At 39.7% G+C, this 20,400-nt stretch overlaps 2 protein-coding genes across 3 annotated transcripts in view; one reads left to right on the forward strand and one right to left on the reverse strand.

The window, feature by feature from the left end:
• LOC126855035 (structural maintenance of chromosomes protein 5) overlaps positions 1-20,400 on the forward strand; it is a 224,132-nt gene that overhangs the window by 45,647 nt on the left and 158,085 nt on the right. The gene's annotated exons all lie outside the window — the stretch shown is intronic.
• LOC126855053 (protein escargot-like) lies at positions 15,840-18,603 on the reverse strand. Its single transcript, XM_050602399.1, has 2 exons — positions 18,014-18,603; positions 15,840-17,418 (listed from the first exon to the last, which is right to left on the reverse strand). Exons 1-2 carry the CDS (start codon positions 18,138-18,140, stop codon positions 16,013-16,015), a joined length of 1,533 nt encoding a protein of 510 aa, XP_050458356.1. The 5' UTR covers positions 18,141-18,603; the 3' UTR covers positions 15,840-16,012.

Here is a 20,400-nt window from a genome sequence, read left to right on the forward strand (position 1 = left end):
ATTTATATCAATATAACAGAAAAGAAGAATTTGTAATTTCTGACTTTATGTTAAAGGAACTAAATAATAATATTTATTTTTATCTCTTGCTCTCTCTCTTCACTTTATCGATTTATAATTACGCTTTGTTCGTGCAGCTATAAATAGGTGTATCAAATCATATAACGGAAAGGCGCTATAGCGGTCGTGCGCATAATCGCCCCATTAGATCGCGGTCCCGTTAAGAAGACGCATCTCGGACGACAGGTTGGCAAGTGTGGCGCCTGATTGCTCGCAGCGTGGGCAAAGACAGACTGATAAACCGACATGTGATTGTCTTCTTCTTCCGGGGACGCGTTCACGGAAAGGCATTATCATTTGGTAGCATTTTTCTTCCCGCGCGATCGTGGTGGTCCGGCAGAAATTATGGTCGCGTTACCAACAATGTAATGGGAGCCCTGACTCGAGAAAAAAAAATGAGAAGGAGCAAGGAGTCACGTCTAATCTATGCGATCGAGACAGAAGAGTTAAAGAATGCGACTATTCGAGAACGAACGACTAATTTCTTAGCCTTGCTTTTGGGAGAAAGGGATGGGGGGAGGGGGCTATATTGTACCTTAACCGCGGGGCGCGCTCGCGGGACACCACTATGAGATGACATATGGTTATTTTATACGGTAGCCCGCGCGCTACGAAGATACACTGTGCTGCTTTTTCGAAAATAATCCGGCTTAGGAATCTTACGTGAATCTTTTTTTTTTTTTAAATCAATGAAGAATTTATTACATATTTATAAGATGTGTAATGGATATATAAAAAATGCATATACATATATACAAAATAATTTAAATCTCAATATTAATTTTAATAAATCATTAATTTTAACAGACTTTCGTAATGATATTGAGTATCAATATTAGAATAAATATTGATGATACTCAATATCTACTATATATTTACAGTCATTTATCAAAGAGTTAAAAATATCAATTCTTAATTGTATCAAAGTTGCTTAATTTTAGCGAGCAGGTGATCCAATAATGATGACGAAGAGTTTCCTCCTCGAGAGTAATGAATATTCAAACGTTACCATGAATCAATCGATGACTCACAAAGGTTAAGGTCGTCAAAATTGCGTGTTACTTTGCGATTTTCTTATGTAAGCGGCGACATGTAACGTAAGGATTTACACGATCAAAGAGAGAGAGAGAGAGAGAGAGAGATTCAGTTTTTAATTATCTGTACAGATCGTGCCTGACCGTTATAGTCTGGCGTTTCAAGTCTTAACAAGCCGGCGTCATTGCTCGAGGGAGACATAGTTGGCATACTGTGAGGCCGGTGGTCCTGGTCGACACGACGAGGACTCCCATCGAGAGCCTGCCTCTTTCTCCTCCCATCCTACCCCACTCTTATACCAATGGTAATTAAAGCGAGTCACGGTGATCATTCGACTGATCTTGTCATTGATCGAATCGCACGCGTTCGATGAACCTATCCGTTTCCTCCTGATCGCGCTCTTTTCATCTTGCCTGTCGTTTCTTGACCGGCAATTAAGATAATACTTTCGTAATCGATACGATATTTACCTGCGATATTCACAGCTCTGACACACAGTTTCACCTTGGATGCAATGCCACGACGAAGAAATATGCACCTGCGATTTAATGCCGGTAGCGAGGTGCAAAGACGCGAATGTTGATGTCAATAACGGGATCGTAATTAATATTTGCTATCAATTAGCCATATCGCGTTGATTAGAAAGTAATACCTCTCTCCGTCCATTGCAGCCGCTAGGAACAACATGGTATAAAATAATACGGAATCGTAAATTGATTTTGCCTGCAACGCTCTTTTTATTTTTCTCTCACAGTTTTACATTTCTTTATTTTAACGTAAATGTCAGCGAATCAATGAAGCCGATATCGAGATCGATTTGGAGGATGGAAAGCTTCATTAAATTTATGCATTTAATTACGGCTAGTGGACAATGCCGTGGCGAACGTGAGAAGAATTGAGATAATGAGAATTCTCGGAGTTGTGTACAACCATCGATCAACTCGTAGCTACTAATTACTGATCGAATATAATGACCGCCCGTGTATACGTAAATATAATGTTAGAACGGGGCGCGGTACAATTCTCGTACGGCGATAATTTATTGTAGCTCGATCCTGCGGATATACTTTATTATGAATATTTTTGCAATGCAGATAATAACAATATTGGATAGATACCAAGGGTTGCGTATTAATGGTATTTAGGCGAGTCAATCGGATCAATCGAACTCAGATTGATCGAATCGATTGCGTTATTGATCTTATCTTCAAAATTGAGAAATTGTTTCCTGTACGTAATATTTAATTAAGAGATGTGTATAGTCATTTAATGGAAATTAATATGTTCAAGCGTTATTGAATCCAAAGATTGAGAAATTGTTTCGTGTAACCTTTGATTTAAAAAAAGATTTGTATAATGATTCGGAAAAAAATTTATTTTTATTCAAATATTTTTATTTAAATTTATTGTGTGACGTTTTAGGTTTGTGACGATTATTAGATTTTTGCTGAAAATTAATCAGACGCATATATGGATACATAAGAACAAGGTCCTCGTATACGATAATTACTAAATGCAAGTGTGATTTTCGCACTGACACCTGTTACACGACACCTGTTGCATGACACCTGTTGCGTGCCGCGAATACACAATCTTTTGCGGATAATTTTCAACATAAGATGAAGTAAGCAAACATTTCGATTCGAATGTACCAAATATAATTTCGTATTTAGAACTGGTAAATTATGCAGTAATTTTCAATAATCTTTAAAAAATATATATCTATCCCTCGCGTAAAATCGGTAGCATAATTTCGGTTTCATATAAAACATTCTTTATAATTAAATAAGATTTCATTCTAGTATATAAGTACATACACTACATCGGTGTTTAAGGCAATAAACTTTATATCACATATATGCGATATTTATAATTTTCTTTCCTTATCGATTTTGTTTGTGACTCCGGCCAGCGATGCTCATCCTTCTCTTTTCGAGTTACGGCGTCGTTTTACCTAATAAAAGAACGACGTTGGATTGGTGCACCACCACTTTCCGGTCTCCGTTGGGCGAACGCTCTCGCGTGCATGCGTTGAATGCACGCACGTACGATGCGCTTGTGCGGAGGAGACGCCCAAGCGGGTTAATACTGACAATTACGCGTTTCATGCGTCCGCCCATACGAGCAAGTCCCATTTAATTCCGTTAACCGCCAAACCCGCTTCATTTTTTATTCCGCCCCGTGCAAGAACAGCGCTCTTATCTTGTAGCTCGATGGGCGATCGATCGCTACATGTTCATCTCAAGATGAAGAAAAATCGAGAAGTGGTCATAATATATTGTGTAAGTGCTTTCTTCAACGCACGTACACACACAAATATGTTTTCTTAACATGATGGACAACTTGATTAATTTATTAATTTAACTTGTCAATAAAATGATAAAAAATAATACTTACTCTAAATACGTATTTATTTAAATTAATTTGCTGCATTCAGAGCAATGAATAGAGTTAATTTTATTTCCATCATGTTGGAATCGCATAAAGTAGAATTTAATCGCAGGGTATATAGAGAACGTGATGAGAAAGGGAATAAGATCGAGACGAGGCGACCTTAGACCAGGTCAGGAGGTAATGACGCAACGGCAACAAGCGGGGGACGTTCCAAGTCTAGAAAGGAGACACAAATCTAGACATGACATAACTGACAACCACCTATAAAAGAAGTGTGAATATCTTGAATGTAGGGCGAGAAAGAGCTGCAACTAGAGATGAAAAGAAAAAAATAGCTAATGTTGCTCCCATGCATCAGCGCTATTGTTCGCGAGAACGAAACGTCCATAGGTAGAGCGAGACTAGCCACTATTCCGATATAACGCGCGAATTGTGGGAGATGCACAATGTAACTGGCGATTGCATCACGTTTGTCGCTGGCCGGATTCTAGTTACAATAATTGTGCGCGTAAATGTAAATATCGTAGACTGGCTTCGAATCATCGGAACGAGATTCTTTGCTGATCTTTATAAACAAGTTTCTTTGATATATCATATATTATTTTAAAAAACAATTTTTTTATATATATATGTAAAAACTTTTAATTGTATTTTTGTGTATATAAAAAACTCCACCTTTTATGATAAAAATATTCAATACAAAATGCATGCAAAAGTTTTAAAAGATTAATATATTCAAAGATTCTGTATATATGGTATAGAAAAAGTTATTATTATTAATTACATAAACGATAATCTCACGACCTGTGCAACATTATTAGAAGAAGATTCTTCCTGCCTCTCGCCGGACTCTTATAATAATAGAGCGCATTATCGTTCGCGAGAGAGATAGTTACGTCCGATTTGATTCTCCGGCCGATTTAACCGGAACGCGTTGTTTCTCGGAGCAGCGTGGCACGGAAGTGTCTAAGCGATCGGTAATCTTCACGGAGCGCGAAATATGGTACGGGAGGAGGCTCAACCTGACCGTAGATCGGACAGGTTGGGTCACGATCGGGCCCTACGGCGCAATGGGGCCTTGCCGGGGTTAACCGTCGACTCTCTGATAGGTCTACTTAAACGCCCCCGGTTATGCAACCGAAGCTTCTAATAAGCTTCCTCCAGCGTGAGTACCTGTACGGGCCACGCTTGTCGTTAGGTGGGATCGATCGTACGAGGCGTATCTAACGTCATTTCACCGATCACGACCGACCCGTGTCTATCCTGATTATAAACGTAATATCGATCGATTCGCGAAAGTCTGCAAAATTAGAAATTACCAAGAGAAATCTCAAAGTCGTAAATGATTTTGCAAAATTAAAATTTATTCGTCCACAGGCGAAAATGTTTGTGAGAACTCTTATGTCATTTTACACGAAGAATTTATTGCAGTTAGCAATTGTAATAGAAATAATAAACGCGTAGCTGATAACGAACTATCGATAACTTTCGTCAGAGACACAAGGAATGGAAATGTCAACTTTCCAATCAATTACGTAACGCAACGCTGCATAGAACAAACTCTCTTTCTCTCTCTCTTAAACTAATAATTTTTCCAGTTAAATTAACCACGTAACCGACAGTCATATTTTCTTTAATCTTAATATCGTTTTTCTTATTATCACGTCCGTATATCGCGAAATGTAGCAGCGAAGTGCTCGTAAAAGGATTATAAAAAAAATTCGCAGTTTCGTGTTGGCGCGTTGGAAGGAGGCGCGTGTCCGGCTCGCGGGTGAAATATCTCCGGGCGACCGACATATTTACTTGACAAAGTACATCCACGACTCCATTACGCACCTAACAAAAAGCCAGGCGCATTATGTCCGCGCGTTAACCAGCCCGATTGTAATCTCCGACAATGCTTTTTCTCGCCGTCTCGAAGTCCTCGCTGCGAAACGAGTCGTTCCACCGGTACTTGAATTCTTTCATTCCTTTTTTACGGAGGAGGAGGAGGAGGAGCGTGAAGAACACGAGACGGAGCTGGAGGTCGTCGACGACGAAGGTGGTGGAGGGGCAGGAGGTAACAGCGGAGGGTACGAGCGACAGCGGGACGATATTAAAAATCACAATGCAAGCATATTAACTTGACCTACTATCGGGCGCACCAGGAAGAGCCGTGGTCGTTTAAAGTCCCGTCCGTGGATCCTTCAAAACTGCACGTGCGCGCACGCACGCCCTCGGTGCACGCGGCCGATTGCACGATGTGTGCCGCGCGAATGCGCGTGCAATCGTCAGTACCGAACTAAAGGAGATAATGCCCCGTATAAACGCGAAACTGTTTCTTTTTTACTTAAGACACATTAAGATGCTTGTTGTTATTGCTCGCACAATTTATTACACTGTCCAGATTCTTTCATCTGGGTATTATATAATTTATAAAAAATGCAAGAAGTTTAATTATAGCTAGTACAAAGCGATATATAAAGGCTCAAGTGGTCCGATATCTTTTGATATCTTCACGCGTATTAAATTGAATCTATCGATAAATTATATCTTTTATTATGCCTTTATCGGTTTATAATAATTATTCATATATCAAGCAAATAAACGACATTTTAATCGAAATAAATTAGGGATTACAATCTCCTTACATGACTGCCTCGATGGAGGTGTCGGATTTACATAACTTACAAAACTTGTACCAGCATTAAAATCCTCTGACAACATGGTATCCAAGATGTTGCCGTTACATTGCAGCAATTTATTATCGTTATGAATAATTTGCCAATTAATTATCGTATATTATAAAGCTGTTTACAAGTAGGAAATACATTTCTCCTATTCTTAGATTATGGATTACAATTGTTGATCGCGTATCGAACTAAGAGGCGCCAGCGATTTTTCAATCCGGCAATGATAAGCAAGCACGTGCATCCGTATCAGCACGGCGTATACATGAAGAGTCGCCCTTGCTTTTACGACAGGCTGTGAGCTTTATTGCGGCTAAGAGCAACCGCAACGCAAGAATTAGCAATTGTAATGTTATAACGCAGTGGCGAGTGGAGCTGAGGCACGAAGGAGAACGGGAGGAAGAAAGAGGAGGGGAGGGGAAGAAAAAGGGGGAAGGAGTGGGTGGCGGACGGAGAAAAAGAAGGAAAGAAAGAGAGAGAAAAAGGCTGCCGGACGAAGGATAAAGAATGCGAGACCCAAGGGGTCACGAGGATTTCATTTGACGGAATAACGTGGCGTTTAAGAACCGGTACCGTTATCGCGCTCGTTGTATATAGGTAAGTACCAGCAGGATTGGGCGACCCCCCCATCTTCCTCGGTGCATTATATTTCGAGGAATCGAAAGTACCGTGTATCCTCCTTCGCTCATTCCGCCCCGCCGTCTGTTTTATCTCCCTTTGAATAATCGCGCACGTTCTCGACCCGCCGTAATTACTCGACTTCCCGCCGACGCGACGCGACGGGACGCGCGGAATGGGTTACTTATCGTTAGGTGCAAATGATTCATACGAGCTCTCGAGAAGCTTTCGAAGCTGCCGCGAAAAACAATAACGTCTCGGCGTCTATCTGCTTCCCAACTCTATTTCTGTCAATTTTATCATTTAATACTTTTGAATAATAGGAATAAAAATTTAATTTATCTTTAAAATATACTTTTGGAGATTATATATACATTAAATATCAATCGCCCGCAAAACGAAACAGACAAGATGACTCTCTACCTACGTCCAACAGTTACCAGTCGTTATTATGCTAACCGCTCATCAGCTGGAAATCAGCAAACTCGGTCGATTCGCTGCGCGTTATTATTCAAGGTGTGGCACTGCTGACACCCATTGGTGGGTGGTCCACCGGTCGCAAACCGCTATGTGTGAACCTCGATTCGGTTGACGATCGTCCCCCGCTCATGACTGTCATCATGTCGGAGGCGAGAAACCGGCGAAATCATGAATAATAGCGCACACTTTGGCTTTCTGAGACAATTACGAATAATCACGGAAATGCATAAAGAGCGTGAGGAACAAAACTTTTCGTCCGATTTTATTCATCTAAGTTCATTGAGAATACCATTTTCTTGATAGAGATTCTCGATTCTGTACTCGCGCCATGATGTAGAAAAAATTAAAGATTATTCCATATCTGCATAAAACTAATTTTCCGTAAAATCAATATTACATTTTTTTAATCTTGTATTTTTAATTTGTATTAATTTTAATACAAACTAGAAACATAAACGCGCGTATTTATTTATGTATTTATTTTATCCTTGTATATAGTTCACAACAAGTAAAAAACACGGTGTACTTTTTTTGTTAATGTGTCACACACGGTCACCATCTGCCGTTCTAGACAATTATAAAAAAAAAAATCGTTACGGAAACATGCGTTTTAAAAGGATGAAATCTGCTACCTGTCGTTACGAGATGAGGAAATGGGTATTCATTATCCCATCTCTCTGTTTTGAAACCAGCAATTTCTAAAAATTCATCAGCATCGAAATTTATTAATTTTCTCAGATTTGTGCGACGCCCTTTCGTTTTAATATGATAAATATGCCGGGACTGGTATACGAAATGACATATATCCGTCGTTAAAATCCCGTTTCAACTTATAGGATGCACATGCTGCATTCCTTAGATTTTCCCAGCATTTTCAATTGCAAATCTATCACAATATTCAACTATTCAAGTATGCGCCAAAATTCATCTTTTGCTTTATTATATGTCATTCTAATTGTATATATATAAAATATTATTTATAAATATCAATTATAAAATATTATTTGTAATTATCAATAAAGCTAAATATTTTGCATCAATAAACCAAAATAGAATATACATACGGTACATTGTAAAAAATGCATAAATACATTTACAACATTGTCTCATAGTTAAATTGGTCGAAATATCTAATTTTACTAACAATATTTACGTCACGTTGTTAGTGAATCAATCTTATTATCGAACTCACAAACAATTTAAAATCTTTATTCTCTCTTTCTCTCTCTCTCTCTCTCTCTCTGCTCTTTCTCTCCCTTCCTTTCTCGTTCGTATAATAACTTAACAGCAACGGAACAGCACAATGCAGTATCCGAGCATAGCGGAGTCAAGATTGACGCAGTTAAGGGTTAAGGTCGGCAAGATCACCGATCACCTTGCAACCTGCTTACATAAGCGGCGACATGTAACGATCCGCACGAGGATAATCGGAAAGAAAGATTCGGCTTTTAATTATCCGTACAGATCGTGCCTGACCATTACAACTGGCGTTTCGAGTCTTAACGAGCCGGCGTCATTGCCTGGGAAAGACATAGCTGGCATATGAAGCCGGTGGTCCTCCCCCTCCCCCCATAGTAATTAAAGCAAATTACGATGATTGTTGATGACTGATCTTGTCATTAATCGAATCGCGTTAAATCTATTTGGTATTTAAATGCAAACGAAAATAATTGAGAAAGCCAACGTGAAATTCAATAACGGTTAACGGTCGCATCACAGTCAATTAGTTCGCCATCGCTGCCTGACTGATCGATCGCCATAAGTCACCGTGCATTTTTCTCATGGCGAAGCGGAATCGCCCTTCGAATGCCTATCAGGACCGCGCGCCGGATAAGGCCCCGAGTGCCTTACTCGTATTACCGCAGCCCGCGCAAGAGCATGTGCTCTTACGGAAGGTTCACGGAGCCCGGTTTTGCCCGCGAGGTGCAAAACAATTCATTACCGCATGACCTCCGACCTCGCAGCGCGAGTCGCTCATTATGGAGCACTTTGATGATCCCGTGTGCCGGCACTTTTCTCCCTCCTCCACCCTCGCGCGCTCTGACTCGGGGGTCCTGCGGCTCGAAGCCAAAATGAGAGAAGCGTGGGAGGATTGGAGAAGAGGAAGGAACCGCGATGATGACGTTGAGTCATCGACGGATGAGGAAAAAATTATTTGCTGCGAAAAAGATTACGGACGATCGCGCCGACAAACCGAGATCGTTTATTGAGATATTGATTTTTTTACGATGGATTCAGTGGGTTAATAAAATAAATTTTAGACATTTGTCAAATGTTCAATTCAAGTTACGTAAAATAAAAAAGTTGATTGACTTGAATGTAACGATATGTTTTAGAATATAATCTTTGCCGAATATTCAAAAATGTTGACTTATCATAAATAAAATCGATAAAAATTTATTTTATTTTGATACACGAAACTTTCGTATAACATATGACCATGAGAAATGTTGCATTTTTATATTATTAACAAGCATGCTATGCCGTCTTCGACACGGTCGTACCAAAAATTCCGCTATTCTTCTTATCAAAGCAATTAGCAATATCAAAAGATCAATATATGTCATGAGATCTGAATTTAACAAAATAGAATACTACATTTACAATTGAAAGATACACGATAGCAAATTTTTAATTTTTTAAATACTGCATTTTCTTATAACTTGGATCTCTGCAAATTCAATTTATTACGTATTATTCATTAAAATAAATGTCGTGTCGTCAAAAATAATTTTTACTTGCCAAAAAAAAAAAAAAAAAAATAATTCAATACTCGAAATGTTGAAATTGATGAAATCCTGAAAAAAGGAATCAACGATACGTCATTTCACATCGACGGCCAATTCTCTTAGAGTCTCACGAATTCTCTTGCCAGTGAAGACCCCCTTCGTGAGGCTTCGCGATAACATCTCGCAACTCGAGCTCGAAACGACCGTTAAGAGATCATTAAGGCCGGCGTGAAGAGTGCGATAACGATGATTCTTACGCGCGAGTAAATTCATAGCCCAGTCAATTTAGATACAAGGTACAGGGGACCGCAGGGCCTGATTTAAGTCTCTCTTCGTAAGTTTCTTAACTGCGAGTTCTGGACGTTGCAATTTTGCAAGAGGATCGCCACCGATCCGGGTCCTAGAGGACCGCGGAACGGCAGGTGAAATCTGCCTGAGCTCGCCCGCGAGCCATATGTTATACACGCCACCTAAAATAAGGCGCAGGTAACACCTTGCTGCTGTTACGGAGCAGAGATTGTTTTGTCCGCGGTCTTAAAGGTCCTCCACGGACTAATGAGCCATTCTGCCAGTTATATTGGCCCGATGCCTCGCGCTGCTTTTGATCAGCGCTACTGAAATATAAGACCCATTCGTTATTCGTACGGTGACTCGGATATTTTAGGCTTCTAAGCGCAGCCCACCTGCGTTTCACACGATTAGGGATTCTCTCCGGCTTGTCGACAGGTATTACAAAGCGGAAATAAAAATTAAAAATACATTTTATAGATAATTTATATAGATTTTTAAATAATTTGATAATTGAAAATCTATTAAAAGCCGTAAAAACTTGTAACATTTTAAAATGATTATTCTACATTAATATAAAAACTGGAATATTAATTTAAAAAATATATATTGTCCTCGCCTCGAAATAAATTAATATAAACAACTTTATAACTCATCGATATAACGAAAAATTTCTCGAAGGATCACTGAACCGCATCGCATTTAGCTCAGTCGAGATATAAAGTAACGAATAGCTTTTGTATCGAGGTTACCTCGAATACGAGCACAGCGGTAAATATACCGAGTTGCTTCTTTCATCTCATTATTTGTCTCTCACGTTTTTCAATCGATCACGTTCTTGAAACGGTTCGTATCGATTACGATCTGAGAAGTTGTCAGAGGAACGTATTGAATAATAAATGAATGACGATGATGATTGTACAAAAATCACTTCCCTCGCTAATATTTTAATTTCTCTTAAACTTCAATTATTGCCGATTAGCGAGATAATAATTTATTAATAAGTTAAAAAAATACAATTCATTAATAATAGATTAACAATTTAGCATAATGTCAATATTAGCGAAATATCACGTGTGGCAAGATAAAAATTAACTAAAAACTATACATTATATTTTGATCGTTCAATATTTATCCAGGCGACTGAGAATTTCATAAGGGCAACGGCTATATATAATTTGTGCACGGATCGCCGCATCATCATCGACGATCATGCTTCTCGAGGAAGAAACGCACGGGCACTAACACACCTGGTGTTACCGGCAGCGGCGATCCTGACACAATGGGACACATACCACCACGGAGTAAAGGGTTGCAAGACGAGAGTCTTCCGGGAAGAGATGAAAGAGACTCTCGCTCGTTGGTCAGGTGTGTGCTGTACATTCTGAAGGAACGATTAGTTTTATACGGGGTCAACTCGGCTCTTCAGCAACCGTGTGTCAGAGATCGTGAGATCGTTATTGCTCGAAATTTCATGCAGAAATATCTAGATTACATGCAGTATTGCTTCTTATAAATAATGAGGAAAAAAATATATAATCAATGCAAATCGAAAACTAAAAATATAAAAGCAACAGTATTTTTATTAAGCATGATATAAGTAGATTTTTTAGAAATAAAACTTCAGTAACATGTATAAGAGTCAATATCGAGGAACAATATATAACTGAAATTGTCAAATCGAATTATACAAGGCAAGAAGGAATTTTTATCGGTGACGGTCGGCCTCCTCGACCCCCTTCGTTTTGTGCCGAAAAAATCTCGTATCTAAAGTCCCATTCTCGGCTCTTGGGGCCCGTACAACGTTGCGACCTTTTGTCACCGAGCAGCCGCTTTTCTCTCGCAAAAGTCTTTGCACAGTGCAAAGCCTCGGCGTGCCATACACAAACGAATAATGGAACCTTTTACCCCGGCGTTTTATATGTGTGTATATCCGTCTCGACGCACCTGTTCGATCAGGCCGATCGCCATAAAAGCCCAGCGGCCAAGGTAGCGTTTGCTTCCACACTTTCTTGCTTGTGCATGCATTTCTCTGCGAGTGTGTACATACAGCGCAGCCTCTGCGAGGGCCGGTACTCGAAAATAGCACGTGCACCTGTCGTGCCGAGCGAAAGGACACCGTTCAATGGGCCGTCATAATTACAGCCATAACGGGGCGATTAACTATACAACACGAGACCATAAATGTAAAATTGTCAGATTTAAATATTCGCAAATACCAAGATTTGAATTCGATATTATTCATTATAATTCATTAATTGTTAGTACTTGTTTCTATTCCAAATTATTATCATAAAAAAATGATAAAATAGCGTATCGATTTAATATCTTCTCCTACGACACATTATACGTTTAATCGATATTTAGATAACTAAATGAAACACATGTTGCTCGCATATATCGATCAGCCGTTGATTAAATGCGTGTTTAACTTGCACCTCGACCCATATATTACTGATGCGAGACAGCGTCGAAAGGGCGATCGAGATCGTGGCACGCATCCATATGGACGAGTCGGCCAAACAAAAAGCTCCGATTGGGAGCGACCACGGCCGATTGAATCGGCAATGCGTGCTAAAGGCACGTGGGATTTAATACGCATTGCAGGTAGCCCATTTTGCCCGAATGAAATGAATTGAACGTATTTCCAGTGCGCGCGCGTTTACTCGCCATATGTTGTTTGTTCCGCTAAAAGAGCTTTGTGCCGGCGCGAACACGCTTGGACGTATGAATGAACACGCGACGGACAGAGAGAAAGAGAGAAAGAAATATTGTCTCGTGTGCGAGGGCGACGCGGAACGATCTCTCGATTCTTCATTGTGCGAAGAAATTGGATAACCTGCCGGATAATCCGCGCGCATTCACGCCAACGCACGCGAGCCAACGTATATCGATTAATTCTTGCATGATGAGATGTATTGGCGAGGTGAGCTATAACTGTCATGACCGGAAGACGCACTTAACACACACGTTGTGTAACTGACATGTGATTGTGATTAACTTCACAGAAACTTAACTGTAAAGATCGTATATTCGTTGCAGAAAGATGTAGCTGTTGTACAAATATAACTTCTTGTAACCATCTCATTATACTGCAATTGTAAGATATAATTAAAGATTTTTCAATTTTGCCGATTTATCGATTTCATAATAGAACTTATGTACTATACCACCGAAGCATTTTTTCGCATAAATATCTGACAGTCTAAAAGATTGCTTATTTTGCTTCAATAAAAAGATCTGGAATTCTCCCTGTTCGCATGATCGATTCGGACCACCCACGTATAATTGTAGCAACGAATAAATGACAGTAGAAAAGTCGGAAGATATAGAGCGCGTAAACTACGCTCTATAAGAGAAAAAGATTTTTTTTTACCATTGTATTGTTTTTCTCTCTCTCTCTCGGCGGTTCGAAAAGATGAAGTGCGTCCGTTCGCCGAAAGAATTCTTCTTTATCTTCTTTAATGATTTCCGTCCTTCATGGAATGAGAACCTCGTTTTCTTGTCGAAAGACAAAACGCACGATTATATGAATCTCCATATCGTTATAATATTAAACTTTCCAATGTACGACAGATTTAAAATGTGGTAATCAAAGTTCGGCAAGATTATACAATATTTTTCATTTAATAACATCTTGGAAGCGATTAAAAAAGTAAAAATGTAATAAAATAAAATTTTATGTCGATAAAAATTTTAAAAATATAAATATTGTGTAAGTTTTATAGCATAAATAGAGTTTATTAATTTTATCCTTAACTTATAATTATCTAAATATGCTAGAGAAGGCACATGTGGGAAACGGAAAAGACAAGGATATATACGTAACACATAAGAATTTAAAATTTGAAATCCACATAATTCATTTTATATAAAATATCTCTCTATATATATATATAGGCAATATCTCTATTTCTTCTTGTAGTAGTAGTTTACTTTCTTTACAAAACTAGGAATAGTGGTGTTCACCTGAGCCGCGCTGTTAATTACACGCACGATAAAAAGTAAAAATACACAACAACGGCTCGCTTATGAAAAATCTCTACCTCTCTCTCTCTCTCTCTCTCTATATATATATATATATATCTTTTTTTCGATAATCATAGCGAGTCTTTTGCTCTTCTGCGTATAATACAATGACTAGTTTGTTCGAGAAACTTATAGTGGATTTGCAAAACGCAAAGTACGGAAAACGTTAATGCAACATACAGAGCCGAGATCTTTTTTTTTCTCAATCCACGCGTAAACGCTTTTCTTTTCTCCGATCGGTACAGCTCCGTGCCCAACGCAGGTAAATTATAATATTTGTATTGTTTTACTCGCTAATCGCATTAATTGCTAAACTGTACAATCCGCATTTTAGCGCGTGCGAGCGCTTACATATGGTGCTTATATATTTTGACGCGGCGCGGCACCGTCTTGTCAAGTGGCACTTTCGCGAATGGCACTTGGTGCATTGCAACACATGTGAATGCTAAACTTTTTTTCTTTCAGATTTATACACATCGATTGTTAGATTTAAAATACATTTTCTTCGTACTTTCTAAAATTTTTTTATTTAATATGACATTTTTGTAAAGCTTCGCATTGTTCCAGACATTTTTTTCTAGCAAACCTATGAAAAATCATTAGCGATATAGTTAAAAACATCATTGATCATCGAAGCGATAATCAATGACGCTTCGATGCGCTCGCACGCCGAAAGCAATAATGAAATAAAACTCAGAAAAAAAGAAAAACTTGCAAATCGTCCTACTTCTCGATCTTTTCGTCTTGATCGCATTTTGTGCTCAAGTATATCGAAACAAATAAAAAAAGAAAAATGTCATGACAAAAAAAATGGCACAGCAGTTTCACGGGACCACATCACGCGGTAATCGGGCGGCTTTTTATGCCAATATTTTCCACGTGACTAAGCAACGTGACTGATCTTTCGGAAGGACGAAATAATTATCTAAGTACTAGCATTATCAGCGCGCATACAGTAAATCACAAAAATTTTTCGTTGCTTAATTTCTGACTTCAAGTAATTGATATTCTTCAAAAAAAATATTATTTTTTATAAATATAACTTATATTTTATATAATTATTAATAATGTAATTTTTGTGTGTGATCTGTACTTTGGATATCTTATAAAATTTGTTAAAGATTTTGTACACTCTTTTAGAAATTTGAAGTCAAAGATTAACAAGGAATATATATTTTTATGAATCACTGCATGTGTGTTACACACACACACACACTTGTATACCGATATTTACAGTGAAAAGAGTAAAAATGAACAAACGAAACCAATTTTTATCAAATTCTTCGAAATATTTATTTGAGAATTTAATTTCGTAACGACGCGGATTTGATATGATTTTAAAGTGCGTGAAATTAATCCTTTCTCCATAAGATAATCAAAATAGTAAAATCGGATAATACATCTTGTAATTATTTGTTTTTCCAGAATTAACTCAAAGTGTAAATATCTGAGTATTAGACTTTCTTTTCAAAATAAGATAATATTTGTGCAAATTATTTTTGTGCATAAAATATCAATTTAATGCTAACTTAAAAAAAAGCAGTTCGATGGTGAAAGGATTAATCGAAAACGATATTCCGCGAGCGGTTCACCGAAAGATACCGAACTGCACTATCTCGTCGTTTGTACTGCATTTTAAGGCACTTTGAGACCGTGGAATTGAAAGGTACGTTTGTCGCCGTGTGGTGTAGACCGCACAAACTTACAATTTTAGCAAGGATAAGTGACTGATACGGGGACGCCGGGACAACCGCCCTCCTGATGCTTCGTAAGCAACGACATCCTGCTGAAGGTTTTACTACACCTGTCACAGGAATACTTCTTGACGTCGCTATGAGTCTGCAGATGAGCCCTGAGATTGCTCCTGTCGGCGAACGCGCGGTTGCAATGTTGACATCTGAACGGTTTCTCACCGGTGTGCGTCCGGATGTGACCTTGAAGAAGCCACGGCCTGGAGAATGCTTTACCGCACGTATGGCACTTGCAAGGCAGTGTATGCGTCCGGATGTGCATCTTCAATGCGCCCAGACTGACGTACACCTTCTGACAGTATTTGCATGAGAAGGATTTCTTCGCCTGGCCCTGGGCGGCCGCGCAATGAAACTGCTGATGCTTCGACAGACCCGAGTATGTCGAATACGATTTATTGCAATCCGTACACGAATACCTGGGCGACGTCGTGCTGGAGGATGCGCTCGCGCTCGGGCTGCTCTTCTCCATTTTCGTGTTCACGATCGTAGGCCCGGCGGAGGTGCTACCCGCGGATGATCTGCCGCTGTCACTGCTGGGTGACGAGGACAGGTCTTCCGGCGTCACTGGTGGAGGTGACCGCAACGAGCCGGAACCCACGGAACTCGTGGGCGATAAACCGCAGTGATCTGGACTGCTCCAATGGTAGCTCCTTACGATGGGCCGTTGAATGGTCGGACAGGTCAGTGCACCGTGTGGCGGTGGCGAAATTGACGGATGATGCTCCGGAGAAGAGTGAGGATATCCTGATACTGGATACGACGGATACAATTCCGCTCCGGGATAACGATGATAGGTAGGCGGATGGTATGGTAGATAATGCGGCGGATATAGTGGAGCCGCGCGGGCCCAGGCCGGAGTGGCGTAATGCGCTAGCGGCTCCACCGGAGTATTTAGATTCAATGGTTCTAAGGGCGCCTTGCTTGCCATAAAGTGCAGCGGTGCCGACGTCGCCGTTATACCCGCCGTCGGCGTTGTCGTAGAGCTGTCATTGTGCTGGATCACCTCGACTCGTGCTTTCTTCGCAACCGGATGAATGGGCGCGATACCCGCTGGCGGCGTGATAGTTTTAGTCGGATAGTGATGGTGATAGTGATGCAGCGATGATGGATGGACGTACATCGAGTGGTGAGTCGTCGGCGAAGATGACTCTACTGTTAAAGGTGCAGGAGATACTTTAGAGATGGGCGGCGGTGTCCTGGATGCGCCTTGTTGTTGCTCTTGTTGTTCTTGTTGTTGTTGTTGTTGTTGTTGTTGTTGTTGATGGTGATTATGATGACGATCCGCGGTTCTCCTCAAATCCTCAGGCTTTGTGCTGAGATTCTCGGGCTCGGGAATATCGTCCACCCCTACGTCGATTATCTCGTCTGCAAGATACGCGTTGCAAAGATACATGATTAAAAAAATGCCTAGTATATAAAATATACGTATTATTAACTTTATTTTTTTTTCTTTTTTCTTTTTTGTTAATTTATTTTGTGCATTTTTTTATATTTTTATGTATTTACAGTTACATATTGTTATTTCAAAATATATAGTATACAATAATTAATATAAAAATTGCAGAAAATTATATATATAACATTAAAAAAAATTGAAGGAACAAAATCAAAGAAAAAAAGAGAAAGAGAGAAGAGAGAATAATGAAATATTAAAATATTACTGATTTATTTATCTTCCGTTATTGTGTATACTATTTTATTTTCAAAACTAAAATTATACTGCTATTTAGTTTGAGATTCTTGTGAATAATATATTCTTTATATGTATAATAATTAATATATTCTATATCTAACAAAGAGAAATAGCAATATGTGAACAATATGAAAAATAATAAAATACGCAAAACTCTTTATGCCAAATCTGAATAAGTCTCTATAATATAAATATCGAAGTCTAGATGATGAAAAGAAATTTCAATTTATATTTTATATTGCGAATGAATAATTTCACGATAATCACCTTTGGTGACTTCAGGGGCTTCATCTTCCTCCTCGGACGTATAATAAAACGGCCGTTTCTTTAACGGACAGTGACTATAATTGTTGTTCTTCTTGATGAAGCTAGGCGGCATCTCAGCGACAAGCATTTTGGCACTGTGATACCGTGAAGATACTTAAAAATGTTTTTTTTTTTTTTTTTGTATTTCTTGATACCGCGACACTATGAAGACACTTGCAGTGTTTTTTCTCTTTTATACGAATATATTTTCTCCTTTTATTTATTGACACAGCATCGCAAAGACACAGCGTTTTCCTTTCGCTTCTTCTTTTATAAGTATTTTGTCACAATGTTAATCAAATAATTACATTCTTGCTGAATCCTCGCAAGAAAATAATCTTTACGCGGCAACCTCACTGCACTGTTATCTCACACATAAGTTCGGAATCCAATGTCTTCTTTTCCGAAAATAGAACCGGCACTTTATCTCTTTTCAGGAAAAAAAAAAAACAAGATTGATCCTTCCCACACGTCCGTTCAAAATCAACTGACTGAATGATTGGTCGAGCGATTCAAACGGGATCTAGACTCGCATAAAGCACGAAAGTGAAATGTAGGGATATGCTGCATCGACTCACTCCGAACGTTTCGGCTGCAAGCCGGTGTCTGACTGGCAGGGGATTGTGTCAGGGTCTCTTATAACAGATCGCCCCACCAACTAATTGCAGGTGGCCCGCACGTGCTGCCAAGCCAATACTGGCCTGTAGGCCCCGCGCTGCTTGCCAATGGGAGACAGTCGGTTGTGGGCCGTTGGCCAATCGACGTATGTTCCACCGGCTGGTCCCCCCATCGTCATCAAGCGACGATGAGAGGTACAGGATGCTCGTGAGTGCGACGCGATTGTCCGCTGCGCACCGCGTGCCCTCCTGCCTTTTTCATCATCCCTTCCGCTCTACTCGCCATTTCTTTCTTTTCTCTCTCTATCACGCATATGCACGCACACACACACACGGCATGAATTGCAATGTGTGCATGTTATGTTGTTCTCTACGGAGCAGATGCTGTGACCCCTCTTAGGGGACCCCCTCCATTCCGCGCGCCATATATACATATCAGGGACACGTCGCTCGCGCGCGTGTGTATTGAGCCCCCCTCCGCGCGAGAACTCGGCGACTCGCGTTTTTTATTCGAATTTCCGTTCGGCCTACCTGAACCCCGCACCGTTCTTTCTCTCCCTCTTTGTGCGAGAGTGGTTGTCGCGTCGGCTGTTTTGTGTGTCTCTACCTGATACACGCTTGTGTGCACGCTTGCCTGTTACACGCATGTATATGTGCGAGCGTATAGAGGGCAGACACTACTATCCACCTCCTGTTCCCCTTCTGAATTGCATCCTCCCCCCCCCTCCCCCCTCCCTTTCGCGTCGACCTACGGTGCCAGATCTGAACGTAACGGTCGTGTCGCGTGCCACAGCATCGCCCACGCGCGCCGAGAACCTATCTCTATACACGCGTGCGCGTGCTTGTGGGAGCACTCTTGTCCCCCTCCCCCTCTCCCTCTCCCTGTGCGCCAGCAACAGTTTGATCGCCTGCAATTTTTGCGCGAAAGAAGAAACACGCGACGTTCTGTTCGTGATTCTGCCACGTGATTTACGCGCGTGGAAAAAAGACAGAAAGCACCCACGTGTTTTAAAGTGCTGTCAATATCTATACTCAAATATTGCAATTTTATACCGCAGTTTTAATAATATTTATGTAATATTTGATATATACGGATATTTGAACTATTCGATTTCAAGATAATCCTATAATTTCCACTCGCAAACCATTTTTTCTTTTTCTACTTATATTAAAATCATGAAGATAAGAATAAATAAAAGCATTAAATATTTTATTTGCTATTGTCGCATACGCATCGCACGAAATTATTATCATGAAACGAGATTATTCAAGTCTAATAATCGCGAAATAATAGTCGGAGTAAGAGACCGATATTGACGTCGCAAGAAAGCGAGATCAAAGCGATTTTTGACATAGGATTCTTGTACTTGTTCGTACTGCTTTATTCTCCGGACTAGACGTGTACGTAATCACGTACGTTATCGTAATAAAAGAGAAACCTCAGATATAGAAAGAAAAATTGAAAAGGAAAACATGGAAAAAGAGAAAGGGAGAGGAAGAGAGATATGTGCGTGCAAGCCAGTAGGATTTCAAGATAAAATTTTGGAATTTTATCGGTATGCATATTATTAAATATTTATTTTTTGACAAAAAGGTCCTCGTTATCATTGACATCTATTTACATTCGCTTGCTTACAATCAATATTCTATACAATTGCCGATGCATTCACTTTGCTTAACGATTATGTTAAACTTGAAACAATTCTACATTTTTATTTTTATAATATTATC

This window comes from Cataglyphis hispanica, chromosome 15 (genome assembly GCF_021464435.1).
Source record: "Cataglyphis hispanica isolate Lineage 1 chromosome 15, ULB_Chis1_1.0, whole genome shotgun sequence".
NCBI lineage: Eukaryota > Metazoa > Arthropoda > Insecta > Hymenoptera > Formicidae > Cataglyphis > Cataglyphis hispanica.

Bases quoted from the DNA above. Each gene is read 5' to 3' on its own strand.
- LOC126855053 (XM_050602399.1), bottom strand. From the start codon at position 18,140: ATGCTTGTCGCTGAGATGCCGCCTAGCTTCATCAAGAAGAACAACAAT. The intron at 17,419-18,013 runs GTGATTATCGTG...CGTATCTTGCAG, and splicing joins AGCCCCTGAAGTCACCAAAG to ACGAGATAATCGACGTAGGG.